This window comes from Pleuronectes platessa, chromosome 8 (genome assembly GCF_947347685.1).
Source record: "Pleuronectes platessa chromosome 8, fPlePla1.1, whole genome shotgun sequence".
Lineage (NCBI taxonomy): Eukaryota > Metazoa > Chordata > Actinopteri > Pleuronectiformes > Pleuronectidae > Pleuronectes > Pleuronectes platessa.
The window spans coordinates 14,681,789-14,698,510 of NC_070633.1; the positions used below are offsets into that span (position 1 = coordinate 14,681,789).

Sequence of the window (16,722 nt, forward strand, 5' to 3'; positions counted from 1 at the left end):
GCATTAATCGTCTTGGATTCATGACACAAGAGGAGAGTGAATTACAGTATCTTCCAAACCTCATATAATACAGGACTTAATCCTTGTATTCACCAAATGAAAAATTAAATCGTGTTTTTCTGGTTTTACATCATGCCTCCATTATTCAATGTGTGAATGTCGGTCTTTTCTGGGCGCCTGGTCTCTGATAAGCAGGGTTATTCTCCCACTCTTGAATCCACACAGGCTTTGCAGTCATTTTCTAATACAAGGGGGTGTAATCACGCTGTCAGACCTGTCTCACGCGTAAGCAAGCTGCTGTGGGAAATGCAAGGCCTGCAGTCAACCCTGCTGGATAATTGAGGGCGGTAAGCGGTGGCAGTGATGTTTTTTGATTGAAGATTTAATGTTACTTTGCATCCTAGAGGAGGATGTTGGTTATCGACCATCTATAAAGACCACAGGACCAAGGCCAGGATCTGAGGCTATTGATCCGTAATGAAAGCAGAGTGGCAACGGCTGGGTTCAGGTGGAAATGTGGGAGAGGCCAGCAAGGTCATCCGTACGAGGCCAGGCCAGGCCAAGCCAGGCTAACAACGTGAGACTGCATACTTTTGATATGCAAAAAAACCCAGGATGCATTGATTTTTTATTAGGGTGTTAGGATTCAGATGTGATGCGAGGGCGAAACGCCATCCAAAGCGGATCTGGATTTCAAAGACTGGGAAAGAGGCATTGGATTTCAAGCTGAGAGATTTCATGCCGTGTTTCTATTGAATGAAGGCTGAGAGGAAGAGATATGTGTCTGGGTGCAGAGAGGAAGAGGAGAGGAAGAATGGCCATGATATCCCTGACCAATTTATTATGTTAGTGTCTCCTTCCAGGGTTTCTCTGTTTCACTCTCCACTAGGGAAGAAGCTAATGCGATTGTTAATGAGTGTCTGGAAGTAAAGACTAAGCTAAATAAAGAAATACATGATTTTTCAACTTTCTTTTCTGTAACATATTGAGGTAGGCTGTCGTCTCTTTTGCCCAGGATTAATGATGCTAAGAGCTACAGGGGTATATGTCTTTTTTTGTATTTCTGCACATTTAAAGCAGAATGTATCACCAAACTGTAACAAAGGTCCTTCCATTGAACTTGCGTCGGAGGACACTCACTGTCCCAAGAGAGACGCACGTCTTCATCTATCATCTCACCGTTTTTTTGGGTGGGGGTTGCAGCTATATGGTCCCCAGGCGTTGCTCCTTACCGATGCAATGTGGCAACACTGCAGATATCTCTTTGCTAAAAATAGTGCTCTCTATAGTGATGAAGAGATATTGTTCTCTGTCCGTTTCCTTGAGATCCACAGCAGAGGATGAGGTGTGCATTTGAATGTCAACAATGAAGGATTTCTATCACTTCTTGAATGACATTTTGTGGTGACGATGGGTGCATCAAAAGACTAAATGTTTGAGCTTTTTTCCAGTGGAGCTTCAACTCAAATCAATCTGTTGTTTAAAGTGATGTCACCTCTGAAAGATTTGCGGCCATGACTGGTGCTAATGTTGCTCAATTTGTATCCGGACAAGCGTGGTCCCTTCCAAATGAACATTACATAAACCAATTCAAACCTTTAGCCAATTCAAGCATGACAATCACAAACGTAGTGTAGTTGCACAGGAGATAAATAATCTGTCGGAGGCTTGTTCTGCCTCCAACAGCGATGCCATAATGGTTGAATTCAACCACAACTGAACGATTAACGGTAAAAACGATTTGACTTGAGCAGCATATTGTGTTTGAAATGTTCTCAACACTGTCCACCAATACAGGTGTGTCACAGAATTGTTTACATCTGTAATATCTACTTCCTGTCAGTTCACCTTGGGAGTCGCAGTTAATTTCTTTTTCAGAGCTATATTCATTTAAATAAATAATTGTGCCTAAAATATTGAAAATATGTATTTCAATTACATTAAACTTATACATTTCTCTTTAACATGGATGAAGTGGGATTTATGACCTGCACTGCAGCCAACCACCAGGAGGCGATCAAGACTCTTTGGCTTTACTTTTGGGGGAGGATCTGCTGTTTATTTATCGCTCACTGGTGAACGACCATTTATGAGAATTGGACTTATGAGGAGGTTGAAAAAGACTGGAATGTCCCTGTGAATCTCGATATGTTGAAGGTCACATGAAGCTACACAGATACAATTCTTACCCATTTATTAGCTTTTTTGCACACTTACAATCAAGGATTAGATCAATATCCATTGGCATTATATTCTACCTACACAACATCATCTATCCAACACATAATGAGACAAAAACTTTCACAATGGCAAACAGATTTAGGCGGTGCTTTTCCTCATTTACGTCAGTCTCAGTCATAAACACACCATTTCTACCCATCACACTAACCGGTGTATTGAACGTTTGTTTGAAATTGCATAATTATGCTAAGGGTGAAATGACATGCAGTGCCTTTATCAAAGCTCAGTATATGTATATGTGTCATCAGTGGAGTGTAGTGATATTCCATTGCTAACTCACAGCACCATCTGGGTACATCCATTGAAAAAGAATCTATTGAGGACATTTGCACGTACAGTAGGTGATAGGTTGATGAATTGAAACAATGTTGCCCCTGAGGTTGCTTTGTGGCTTCATCTAGTGATATAGTACAGTAACCTTTAGCACGCCTGGCTCCCAGCTCTCTGAAGTGGGGACAGGGTTAGCAATCCAAGCCCCAACAGGAGTAACCTGATCTATGCATGTGTATATCATATACAACACTGTGCATACTTCACAAAATTAATAACTAACGCTGCCTTGTACTGTATGTGCTCCTCTAGTCATGCTGGCAGGGAAAGTGGCCATTGTTTTTATTTTTTTCTCAGTACAGTGTGTGTCTTCGAGGGTGCAGTCTATTGCAGATGCAGTAAATACTCTTTATTGACGGTGACACGATACTACAGCACGGTCTCTCTTTACTTCTCCGGTCTTTTCTCGTCTTCACGATCACATTTAGAGACGATACTTTCTCAGAAGCTCCGATTGCCACATGTACTTCCTCTCCGGAAAGCGATCTGGAATCCTAATGCGCCGGAAGTCCTGGATGCATTTATCCAGCTCCTGCTCTGGAGTCATCTTGTCCCTATTCGCTTTCCTCTTCGCGGCATCTCGCTCCCGCACCCCGAAGGTCCTCACGCGGAGCATGTCAGTCTTGCGGCGCATCTCGGCGTGCTGCAGCATGTGACCTGGTCCCTTGGGCATGGGGCGGTCCAGCGTCTGGATGTTGGGCCGCCGTCTCACAGGGCCGCAGATCACGGTCCCTTGAGGGGAGCTGGCCTCTGATTGGGTCTCGGAACAGGAAGTTGAGAGGTCGTTGACGGAAGTGCCGCTTTCACCTTCCCGCTCACTTTTATGGCTCTTGCAGCAGCAGTCGCAGTGAGAGGACGACCACTTTGAGGGCCCACCTAGGAAACACACACACACACACACACACACACACACACACACACACACACACACAAACGCTCTTGTCAGTCGTTGTGACCACATTAAATTTCCTTTTACAGCAAGACCCTCATCGTGCAGAGAGAGAGTGCAAAGTAAGGTCTCGGGGTGGTGACAGATTCCACAACTAATCGAAAGAAACAGCTACTGTTGAAAAACAAATGCTGATGAATGCCTACACAGCATTTTCAATGTCATACAAATATCTTCAAATGAATATCAAATGAAGGATGTATGTGTGTCTGAGCTTGTGTGTGTGTGTGTGTGTGTGTGTGTGTGTGTGTGTGTGAGTGTGTTGGGGAGTATTTAGGGGGATACAGATGTAAAACCACTCAAGTTATTGGGTTTGACATTAAATAGCTGAATCTGAAGGAGCTGCTGGGTTGTGCATATTGCCTTCCCTGATAAGAAGTACCTCAGGGCTTAATGCACTCTACCATGGCTCCCTACAGAACAACTTACCCATTTCCTTGGCCAAAGCTTGTCTTAACGCCAAAAATAAAAAGCGTTGGCATTGTAATTTCTTATTAGAATTGTAACCTGGCTGTCAAGAAGGTGATGTATAATTTTCTTTTTTTCAGATAAGTCATATAAGTGTACAAATGTACTTTATATCTTTTGAGGAGGAAGAAAAAGGAGTTAAACACAAAAAGATATATTTATCTTGGGCAGTATCAGAACCAGGTCACTGAACAGTGAAGTGAATAGATGTACCTGCAGACCCTGCGGGTGTCCTGATCTGATCTGTCACGAACTCGAGGAGCAGGGAACCTCGTGCGAGCAGGACATTTTAATGGTCTATATTCTTCCCCCTGTGCTTCTTTCTTGTCTCATCTCACATCCTCCTACACTTCTAATTACGAACCACAAACAGCGTAGTGCCCACTGGCTTGGGACAGTGTTCAAGTAAAGACAGCAAACACGGTCGCTGTTTCATTTTCAAAAATATCCCTGAACTCTGCTCTCATTAAATTCTACTAACAGGGAGAAAAATGTGCAGTGTTGAAAAATGCTTTGCTCGCTGCAATATAAACAACAGTGCATCGGAAATAAACTCATGTGCACAGACTCTTAAACCCTCTTAATGGGTTTCCCAATGTGATGATATAGACTCAATACCAATGATATCTAAGAGGGAGCATTCATTTGTCCATTACCTCCTTTCAGAGCGGGCACCAATTTATACTGAGCAGAGTTCAAGGGGGATTTGAACCTCTCTGTGCACACTCTCATAACGACCTTATCTCTGGCGTGATGATTGCATTGGGCCGATAGTGAGAGAGTCACTAACAGCTTTTTAATGGCTAATCCATGGGTAAAGAGGCCAATCAGCGCACCAATTTCCCCGCACAGAAAATGAATCCAGCTGGATCCAGCAGACGAGCAGCACCAGGCAAATGGATGCAGGCGCTTTAGCCGGGAGGATCAAGAGAAGGGAGTCTGAGTGTTGTTTCTAAAAGGCTGGATGCTGAAGTCCAGAGGGGAAACCCAGTTAGGAAGCGAGCCAACACCCAATAATAGCATCATCAAATTTTTAGGCCATGCAGGAAAATGGACTGTATTAAAGCCACCGACGGGCAGAGAGGCACCTGGGTTTTTCATTGTGTTGTAAATTAGTATTTGTCAAAACAGAGTGTGTACATGGAAATGTACACAGATTTGTTGAGTGTTTAGGGTTTAGCATTATGGACTGAAGAAAACATTGATTTGTTTTTACAGTCTTCGATGCAAAAAAAAATCTATGCGCGTAGGACTGAATCCCAGTCAAGCTTTGACGTCCCCATCAGCGGCAGGAAACAACTAAGAGCCTTGTCAGGAAACACAGCCACTCTTGGGTACACATAAACAAGTTGCTTTGTATAATACACTTTGATATCTTTTCAGGGAAGCCATTGATTGGAGTGTGTTTTTCTCCGACCTATACAGTCTGTCTAAGAGATCATATTCCAACCACATTAAAAGCGTTGGGCTGGTCCTCTGGCCGGGCTCCGGCTGCGTCTGCACTTCTCACAAACAACACAGAGAGAGGGATGGAGTGGAGTTCTGTGCGGGAGCCGTGCAGGCGTGTCACCCAGGGTGTTGTCAAACTCGGCTCTGTATCTAATGAAAGCAGCGATGTTTGTCCGCGTGCCTGAGAGACGTCACTTTTATGAAAACTCGACCGGACGTTTGATTAAATGACAGGTTTTCCCCCGTTTAGCTTTTAAATGGCAGGAAAGTAGGACATGATGAGAACTGAAGGCAGGGAGCTCTGACAAACTCAGATCCAAATGTCACTGAGTTCCTTATCAAATGTGAGTGTATTTCTTTGACTCATGAGGAGTGTCTGGTATTTGTTTCTTTAACGGCTCCGCAGCTTTGAGCCCCAGGCAAGTAATCTGAGAGCGGCTCGGTGCAATCCCATTCTGAGGCAAAAAACTATTAAAAATAAACAAGAAAGACTCAATTAATCTGCAATTTTGTGTTGTTTTGTAATACTGCTCACGATCAGGAGGCCAGTTTTATTTATATATGCCGAATTGAGCTGTCCGCCTCTCATAACTGAGTCTCTGCAGTGAGTTCTGAACACAACGTGGCATTTCACATCCTGGCTGTCTGGTCCAGACAGAAAAATAAAAAAGAACTTCTGTCTCCTAGATCCACTTTCATCAATGCTTGCTATTTGTCCAAACACGACAAATTCTGTGAGGCCGAGTGGTGTGAATTTTAAATGCTTCTGTTGCGGCAGGGTTACAAAAAACTTTTTTTCGGACAAGATAAGGACAAAATCACAGGGGGCCGGGGTGAAGTTCAGCATGAGGCTTGGTTGTTTCTCTGGCAAAGAAAACTATTTTGCTTCATGTATAAGGGGTCATTTTGTGTGGCAGGTTGAATATGCATATTCATCCTGCTAGACAGGGAGTTAATCTCATACGAGGGGAGACGCTCTGATCTCAGACACACTCTTATATTCTCCAGCTCCCAGATCCAGTTACACAAATAATTTTTCTAGTCTGCCGCTGCCTCAGGAAGAGAGTGGTTTACATGCTTGTTAGCTCACAAATTAGGCCAGCGTGTCCTTGCAGCAGGAAAAAGGCTTGTCTTGCAAAGGCAGTGACTGTCCTTACAGAGAGAGGAAAATCCATTTCACCAAGATAGTCCTATTCACTACAAAAGTATCACTTCAGCAGTTTGTGTCCACACAGCCTAACTGATGGCTACAGCCAGCTGCTTGCCAGATGTAATAATGTGTGGAATATCTGCATGCGTTTGAATTTGTCGATACAAGTCACCTCAAACCCTCTCCATCGAAACAACCCTCATCAGCAGCAGTGAGGAGAAAGAACTGGTGAGGAAAAAGTCAGGGAGCTTCGGTTGTCACATGACCTATTTCAAGGACACAGAGTCTCTCATCGTCTGCCCCGGCCTAAATTATCTGCTTTCCACGAGGAGAGTGACAGCTCGCCTGGCTGATTGTTAATGACAAGCGGTCGCTGTCCCCTCCCAGAGTCAGAGGGTGACTGCCCGCTGAGTGGCTCCCTGACAGGGAGACGAACAAGCAACGCAGACCGATAGAAACGTCTATATCAGCCTCTCCCTGCGGGCCTGTCCCCTGACCCAGCACCGTACCCCTCCGCTGCACAGGACGCGATGATGCAGGATGAGACAGGTGAGAGAAGAGAGAAGAGAGAAGCCCTCCTGAGTCTCCACCGAGCTCTCGTCAAAACCTTGAGGACGTCTCGGGAGACGGGAGGTAAGAAAAAAAGGGGAATTCTGACGTTTCTCTCCCTGTCTAGTAGGTCATATTCAGAGAGGAACATGTAATGCTAGTATGCTCAAGCATCCAATACGCTACCATTAACTCCAACAAAGATTTGGAGCTAACTTATCCACACAGTCTAATATGCACAAGGTCACACTTGCTGCCATGAACCTTCACGCTGAGTTATGTCTGTCTTACAAAGCTTCCATTCACTGGATCCCCCCTGTCTTCAGAAAACACTTAGCTCGGCCCACAATGTGAGGAGTTTCTCCACCCAGGTAGCAGGTGGCTGGCATGTTAAATGTCCGAAAGTAAGAGCAGTCATACCTGTTCTCCTACAGCTACACTGTGCACAGACAGCAGAACCAACACTTTTCTAATGACAGCTGAGCAAGGACATTAGGTCTTAGTTTCTTCTTTTAAAGGATCATACTGAAAGTTTAAACAGTTCCATGTTTAGATTTAATAGTGCAATCAGATGTTTGCTTGGCCGGTGTGAAGCTCCGGAGCTAATTCAATATGTTGGCACTTTTTAATTGTTCGCTTGCTGGACATCGTGCGCAGAGTCTCTGATGCAGAGTGAAGAAAGAAAACTTTGTGTTCCTCCTACCTGGTTTATCTGCAATGAAGAGTTTATGTCAACGATTCTCATAAGTAAAAGTGAGTTTGCTTTATTTTACTGTGTCTTGTGTTGATTTAGTGTTACTGTTTCATTTCAGAGGTCTGTTAATCAACCGATACAATCTTCAGACCCAAGTTCACAACTTTACAAAATAAAAGCTCTGTAATTCTGCTCGATATGAAGTTTGTTAACCCCAAAAAACATGTGCTTTTTCTTTGGAGACAACTTGCCAAACAGGAAGTTATTCTGTGAATGTCATTGCCGATCACTGCTGTAGATCTGAGGACAGAGAAGAAGACATTTTCAAGTCGGTCCAAGGTCTGGAAGCAACCTCTCCTGCCCCCCAATGACTGCTAGAGAATGCTGTTCATCTATTTATACATTTTTTTTTTCATAGTGAACGTATTGGATTTCTAAATCACACCGAAATCAGCACTGTACTTCTTCTGGCAATTTAACATGAGACATGCCAAGTGTGACAGTTCTCGAGATACGTGTTCCACATACAGACAGAGAGATGTTGGTGGAATTGGTATAGGAAGATATTTTGCCGTTCATGAAGCCATTTTAATATGACACTTAAATACGGCTTGAGATGAGCAATCTATCAACGTCTCTACTTTTATTTGTCCAAATTGCCTCATCATCACTGGGTAATGAAGAAGGGACTGTCGTGAAAACTCTCCTTGCCGATGTGTTCAAGGAGGCTCCCAACATCTGGGATTTGTGAGTGAAACACAAGACAATCAATGAGCGTGTGCAGACAGTCTGAGAGAGTTAGTGTCAAGCATCGTATTACATGAAAGAAACTGAACCGACCGTGAGAAGAAATGGAAAACAGTGGATGCCTATGGATCAATGCAAAACCTTGAAGTGTGATTTGTAAAGCAAACAGCAGCAGCGGCCAACTTTTCCTAGTAACTGACCTAAAACGTGAAAAACCACCAGCGTGCTTCTTAGATATTCAGCACACACTGCGCCAAAGAATGATTGATTTCACAAACTATACATTTTCCTTTTGCATCTGCACCTTTTCAATAAACTCAGATTTACTCCCAAGGTGAGCCAGATTGTCTACTTGAACTGATGCACTGCACAGGGGTCTGCAACTATATGGCACACACGCGCCTGTGCTTTACTTCGGACCATTTTTCTGCCCAGCTGCTCTTCAGGACGTATATGAGTTATTCATGGGAGCGCCATTCATCTTATGTAGGCACTGCCAATCCATCCAGACTCCAACTAGGCTCTCTGGGAACTCGTAGACGGGCCAATCTCGGCCTCTATTACACCCAAGCAATTGATTACTTCCACCCCCCGTCTCTCCCAGCCGTCTTGTGGCCATTATTCAGGAGCCATTGTGGCTGCACGTCATCTCATTCACAGCCCAAATGGAGACTGCAGAGTTATATTAACAGAGAATACCTGGCAAGGATAATCATTTTCCATCTTGTATGTGTCTCCCATTTTTTGACAAGACTCTTCTGCACAGAATAGGACATATGAAACTGTCTCGACTGTTAACAAAACTGATGTTCAATGATGATTTGCTCTGCCGCTGTGATGTGGAGGATGGGATTTATTTGTACCGGATGACGACTAATATTCATCGGTGAAGTGACTGAAAGATCCTATTTTAAAGTATGGCTTGTATCTTAAATGGCTCTTAGAATAGCTTGGCATGTATCTCTCTCCAAATTGCAGTTCCAGTGGATGAGTGGAGATGAGGAAATATTTTGGGATCGCAGATTGCTTTTAAATTAGCCAACACTCTGCTCTTTCCCCAGAGATAATTGGCAATGAAGAGACCGAGCCCAAGCGCCAAGTGGGTGGTTAGAGTTGTTAATCACTATAACAATGATACTGTCACTGCCAGTCAAAAACCAAATGTCATTATAACGTTAGAATAACCTGAATTCTATATAAGATCTATAATCTGACAGGATTATCATAGGATGGGAGCCCCTTTCTGACAAGAAGAGGGGAAAGGTCATGTTTTTCGTTTTTTTGCAAGAGGCTCAATGGCAGAAATGGTCGTCATATTTTCAAAGCAGCAAAGGATGCTGCAACCACCACGTGTTGGACCAAACCAGCTTCCATCTCCGTCCTGTCCCCTGTGATGTGTGCAGATAATTAGTGTTGATATGCGTCTAACGTGCTCATTAGTTTATTCAAAGGGTGGAGAAGTCATACCAGGTTAAATGTGAATTAATCATCATGGCCATCAGGTGCAGAGCCTCTTGTTCACGTTGAATGCGCCGACACTATGGCCTTTAGAGGAGGGTGCCCTCTCCCCGAATGTATCATTTGTTTCAGTCTGAGGGAGAAACCAAGAGCAAACGTCCAAACGGGCAGGAGTGGATGATAATAATTGAGCGTTGAGCATCTTAACTTTATGAAAGAATGACTCGCTTCCCTCTTTCAACGCACAATACCACTGTGTAAAATGATGAATATCTCCTGTGGGCACTTTGGGAAACTGTAGTCAGCTTGAACAACAGAGTCAGTGGAGTCTGTAGAAAAGCACTGATGCACTGAACAAGAAGAGCAGCACGCTTGATGCTAAGGAACTGACAGGCTGGAAGACAAGTCTCTCTCTTTGTTTACTACACTGCGCTGGATTGTTCTTTTTACACTCTTGACAAACCCAGCTCTGTATCTTTCACTCCACTTGTGACTGGATAGCAGGAAGCAGGGGTCTGAGGAGGGGGGTAATAATTGAGAGAGCAGTGAGATGTTCGACTGAAAACAACAAACAACCACAAAGCACATCTGGTCTATGATCCCCCCTTCAAAAAAGGTGCAATTACGTGTGTATTCTTAGTTCAGGACTATTTGCCCTAGGCCAGCCAGTGTCCCACATTCACAACCAGGTTAGACGACTCGTTTTGAAGGAGGATGCAGGCCGCTGTGCTGCTGTGAAGCAAGGGCTCTCACGTCTGTCTGCGTTTGACGTGTCGTTCCATCATCCTTGTGATAAAGTATATATGTGTGTGTGTGTGTGTGTGTGTGTTTTCCTTCACCCTCTTCACGTCTGATCACCTTCAATGAAAACCCAGCCTCTCTGTCTTCCGGGTGTCATCACCCAAAATCATCCCCCACGCCTCTCCCTCAAACTCAATGAACTTTCCTATCCGATACTTGCTCTAATCTATTTTTGCTCTTTGCCCCCCCCCCCCCCCCTCTCTTGTTTCTGCCTCAGTACTTTCTCCCCATGGCCAGGCCTCATGCAACTTTTACTGTCTCATCCTTCGTGCTCAGCCACTCTCTCCTCCATCTGCTCTCCTCCCTCTTCTTGACTTCCTTTCCGCTGGCTTCCTTTAATTCCTCTTTTATTTGCCTCCCCTTACTTTGCATCTTTTCGCCCTCTGTGCTGCACTTCTTGCGTGTAACCCATCTCTGGCCTCCTTCACACTCACATCTGTCCCATCACTTGCCTTTGTAGCAGGGCAGAGTCTGTTAATGTGGAAGGGGCGAGCACCCACACCATGCTGTTACATGGGAAATCCCACCTGGCTGGATGTAAGTGCAGGTCAAGGCAGTTATAAATAGCCTTCAATGTTAAATAATTTGCAATCTACACGACATGTCTTACTCTCACATGTCCAATCTCTACCCACTGGTTTATCCTCAGCTCTTCCAGAGGAAGCCATTCAGAATAATGAACAAAGTGCTTTTTAATTGGCCATATGTTCCAACCCCTCCCTCTGCAGAGGATGGCATGAACCACATTTGCAGCCATTGAGGCAGTTTTGTTTGATGACCAAACTTTATCAAGTAAAAAATCAAGACTGATTCCAGACAATGCAGAAGCATCCATGGGAGATGCTGCTGCCCACAGTTGCTGTTTAATTCATAACCCATCATCGGGCACAATCTGAGCAATAACCCATGTTGACGCATGACGCATGTGCACTTAAAGTGTAGCTACACGGTGACTCAACTCCCCCTGAGGCCCGTGGGCAAGCTTTGCCTCGCGGCTGGGACACAGACGGAAGGTTTAGGTCTGCCACTTCAAGATATACGTGCAAGGAGTCAAGGAGACAGGGGACGCTGCAATGCCTCCTGGTGGTGTGAGCTGTACACCGCTCGCTGCAGATCGACTTCAAATCCAGACAGTTATGCAAACACATAAAGATGGGTTTTCACATGGGAAACTATTTAAAGTAATCTTTGAACAAGAATATATGTGAAGCCTCCTTCTCACATCACCACGCTGTTCTTCTTACAGCGTGGTGATGTGATGTGGTTATTCAGAGGGAGGGAGGGGCACCTTTTTCATTTATCACTTTTCACATGAGTTGTGGTGTTTAACTTCCTTGTTGTTTGCACTATGAATTCTGAAGGTCGAAGGCACTGATTTATTTCGCATCACTTCTATGCGCAGGAATAATTCTTCACTCACGGTAGAAGATGTAGTGTGCGTAATTGGACCAGACCCTGTCATCCGCGTAATGACCGACGGGGGACGCAGTCAGGGACGAGTTGCAGGCCACGATGTGGAAGCCGCTCTCTGACAGCATGTCAAACGCCCGCTCCAGGTGCTTGAACTTGAGGTAAAACCTGCAGGTGTAGCGGTCCGGTGGTCGGTCCGCGTCCCGGTTCTCGTTCAGGGCGTCTCCGAACACCTCCTTCGCCAAGCCGATCCGGCTGCTGACGAAGATCCGCGGCAACTTTTTGGCCTTGGCGTCGGTGTTACTCTCTCTGCCCCCCGCAGCGCACACGGCTTTCAACGCCACCGTGATGTAGCCATACCTCCTGTCCAGGGAGTAAGAGGGGAAAAACCTCTGGTCGCTGACCTGCGACGAGTCATCCAAATCACTGTTGTACAACTCGTCTGCGATCTGCTTTGACTCCTCGGTGCACAAAAGTTTGACCAGATCCGGCAGCTGGAAGTATTCCGCCTCTCTTTTCAACCTTCCCCTCTCAGGGAAGTGGTCAGGCAGGACAACTTGCTTATCTCTAAGGTAATCCAACACATACCGGAACAGAAAGCCATCTCTGTCGATGAAATAGCGTCCTCTGAGGTCTCGGGCCAAGTCATTAGAAGACCCCTTCTTATTTGAGAACAGCTTCCCAAGTAAGGAATTTGGGAAGCTCGCCAGTGTGGCATGGCGAGTGTAGTACACCTGTCCACCCACATTCAGCTCAATTACATCAGATGGAGGGTTTTGCACCGAGCCTTGCTCTTTTGCAGGTTGCGTTTTGCAGTTTTCGCTCAGTGCCATTTTTCCAGGATCCCTGAGTCTCGATCACGGAGCGCAAATGTCCCAGGAGTTCAGGGTGTGGGTTGTTGTAGCTGCATGGTGTGGATGCACACAGACCCAGAGCACAGTCTTGGTTTCAGGCTGCAGCCCCCACAGCCATGCAGCGTCTGAATGACAAACAATCCCAAGGTGTGTCGGTACAGTATATATCCTTTAACCCCATGCGTAAATGTGCCTGTACGCGTTGAATCCACAATCGATGATCATAACCAGCATCCTGTTACACACACATCCACTGCGATGGGACAAGACTGCGACTCCAAAGACATACAATCCTCACTTCACTCCATCAAAAGAAGTAAAAACACATTTTTATCTCTCTCAAGTTCTTCCGTGGAACGATTCGCCCTCTTACGCACGTTCTCTTAGTTCGTCCACACCAGTACAAGATAAAGTGAAGAATGTGCCATGCATCCCATCATCATCTCCCTGCTCCTGAACGTGGCTCTTGACGAGTGGGATTTCGAAACATGCTCCGAGGATGGACGCGGGACTCCAGTGCGCACCCAATTCTCCAAACTGCTGAGAGCGGAAACGCTTGGTCCGGCAGAGGGTTTAAGATAATGCTGCTCTAAGCTCTGAGAGAGTGAGATAGTGAGAGGGAGAGAGGGAGAGAGGGGGTGAAAACCGTCCCATGAAGTGATGTCTTACATCATCTTAAAGGAAAATGACATTTTCAGAAGATCCACATGAAATGGACTGATGTGCGTGCGTCTGCGCGGTTCTTCGGGAGATCCTGATCCAGCCACGGGCGACGGGGCATCTGCCGGAGCGGATTCAGGTCTAATGCAGCCTCAACATCCCGGCGCTGCGGATTTTAATCCCTTCTTCTTCTTCTGACTCCTCGTTGAGGCTTTCGCATTTACATTTAACGCGTTTAGCTGACGCCCTTATCCCGGGCGATGGATACAGGGGTTACATCCTCATGCAGTGTCTTGCTCAAAGGCTCATTGGCAGTGAGAGCCACGCGTACACGACTCTGCTGATCTCCAGGGATGCTTCAGACATACTTCTACTCCTTAACTCTCCAACAGGAACTCAAATATTAAATGAAATAATCAAAAAAATGTAAATGACAGTTTCCCCTGTTGAGCGTCCTCTGAGCCTTTTGTCAACAGTATCACCTCAATGAGCAGGAACACTGTGACTGAATATGAAAAGTGATCCTTTCCTCATCGATTTGACTGAGTGAATTCTGACTTCAGCACCACGGACAGATCTCAGCCCACCACACACACGCACACACACACACACACACACACGCACACACACACACACACACACACACACACACACACACACACACACACACACACACGCACACGCACACAAACAAACACACACACACAGACACACTAACACACACACGCTCTCTGTCCTATTTTAAAGAAATAAAACAATTCACTGATTTTCATCGCCATGTGTCTTTTAATCTTTTAATGCATAATACTTTAGTGCATTTGGCTACCCCCCCCCCCCCCTCCCACCTTTAACAAGGAGGGGGAGAAAACTCACAAATTCCTCTTAACCGAATCATTTCATTCTGGATTACAGTAGAGCAGGAGGACAGGGGTTTGGGACTTGTATTTTTGCTCAGGGCCTGCTCACTGAATTTGTCATAGAGCCATCATATACTCCAAAGTGACGCCGAGCACTGTCAGGCGGAAAATCCAGTTTAGTAGACGCGAAGGCGAATTTGCATCTTGACAATGCTTGTCATCATCTAGGTCATATGAGCTAGATGTGTTTATAAGGTACATACAACAGATGAGGGAGTGAATTGTAAATTTGAATTCAATATGATGGGGGACTGCTTTTGTACGGATTGGGTGGTTTGTCTCATATACAGGAGATATCAGGTACCTGATATCCACTGTCCACATCACAGGCAGACAACAGCCACATTGTTCTGTGTATCCTTTGTTTGTTTGCCTTTCAGCTTGTTTGTGTGTGTGTGTGTGTGTGTGTGTGTGTGTGTGTGTGTGTTTGTGTGTGTGTTCGTGTTTGTGTGTGTGTGTGTGTGTGTGTGTGTGTGTGTGTGTGTGTGTGTGTGTGTGTGTGTGTGTGTGTGATGTGAAACAAGCCTGTCATAAATCAGAGGCTTTTCATTGCTGCAGTGCTGAGTGAGAGAAGGCGTTGATGATGGGAGAGCACCCTTGACTCTTGGTTTTGAGGAGGCAGCGGTCACGCTCTACCCCGCTAATTCAGAGTATATTGTGCTGGAGAGGGGTTGCTAAGCAGCCACGGGGGACTGAGTGGGATTCAAACAGTGGGGATTTAGAGCGACACTGAACATACCACTGATCTGCTTTTCTGTGATGCTGGGTTTTACTGCTTATACTATAAAGGATATTGTAAAGTTTTGTGGGTGAAGTGATCGTAACATTTAAGTGGGCACCTAAGAAATAATATCTAATATCATTCGGTCTAGTTTACGCTGAGGGATTTGGTTTCTAAATTCTCATATTGGTTGTGTGTTGGCTTTGTATAAAAGCATAACTTGGAGTTTATTACCTGTAGTCCCGGCTTGGGGATGATTCTGCTCCTGTGTGTGCAATAAACCCTGTTTCTAATTCATCTCACTCATCCTCCTATTAGAGCCTATTTCCATGCCTCTTTGTTTTATTTCCTGCCTGTGCAATATGTACTGCCATCTTACAAACTATATTTGAATGGAGTTGAATTTCATGCAACTTCAGCATGAATAATGTATCACAATATGTTGCAGTCACATTAAAATGACAATTTTTGCGAGCTCTTGGTCTTATTGTAAAGTGCGGCATGGCTTGAGCAAAAAATACAAAGATAATCTAACCACAAGTGGATAATTAATGGGTTCTGGCCAACTTACAATATTTGTGTTCTAACACCCTGGAATTCAAGCTTAGTACAGATGTGAGTGGGTTTCAGGTTTGACCAAGCAAAGTCAGATCAGCCTGTTTAATTCTGTCCAAAAGAGAGTGTGAGGAGAGAGAACACAGCTGTTATCACAATAGGCAGATAAAAAAAACATCTTCAACAGTAAGTAGCATCTTATCTTGTTCACCATTCAGTGAATATATATTCTGGAGCTGTTTGATTATAAAAAAATATTAATATATTGCCACATGAAAACTTTGATAAAGTAAACACCTTGACTGGAGTTAATGGAATGGCTATGGGAAGAGAAGGATAGTGGAAATGGAAGGTGCTGTTATGATGCAGAGACTTTTGTTTTTTGCCTGATTTAGATTGTTAGATTTTTAAATACCAAATATGTGGAACCAATGACATTGAAGTGCATATTGGTGCAGAATCTTAAGTAAGACAGACTCATGTTGTTGGGAGACAACCTGTTCAAACTTTTTACTTTACTGTCTGTTGATAAAATCACTATTTTCACAATCATATGGAACCAGAGAAAGACGTAACATCACCAAAAATGGTTCAACTCTGCCCATCAGATTCTTATGTCCAAGACTTATTTTTACTGAGCACATTTCTGGACTTGTGAGTTAAAGTTCAGTTCAATCAGACTCTGTGGCCTTTCCAATATGTTGTAATAGGGCATCAAATCCAGCGCCACCATGTGGCTGATTGTTCTCATGTCCAGTTATTGGTCCAA

General features: G+C 44.7%; 1 protein-coding gene across 1 annotated transcript; it reads right to left on the reverse strand.

The window, feature by feature from the left end:
* Positions 1-2,179: 2,179 nt before the first annotated feature.
* On the reverse strand, positions 2,180-13,689 carry LOC128446169 (BTB/POZ domain-containing protein KCTD16). The gene is made up of 2 exons (XM_053429135.1): positions 12,257-13,689; positions 2,180-3,447 (listed from the first exon to the last, which is right to left on the reverse strand). The coding sequence occupies exons 1-2, from the start codon at positions 13,077-13,079 to the stop codon at positions 2,996-2,998; spliced, it is 1,275 nt and encodes a 424-aa protein (XP_053285110.1). The 5' UTR covers positions 13,080-13,689; the 3' UTR covers positions 2,180-2,995.
* Positions 13,690-16,722: the final 3,033 nt, after the last annotated feature.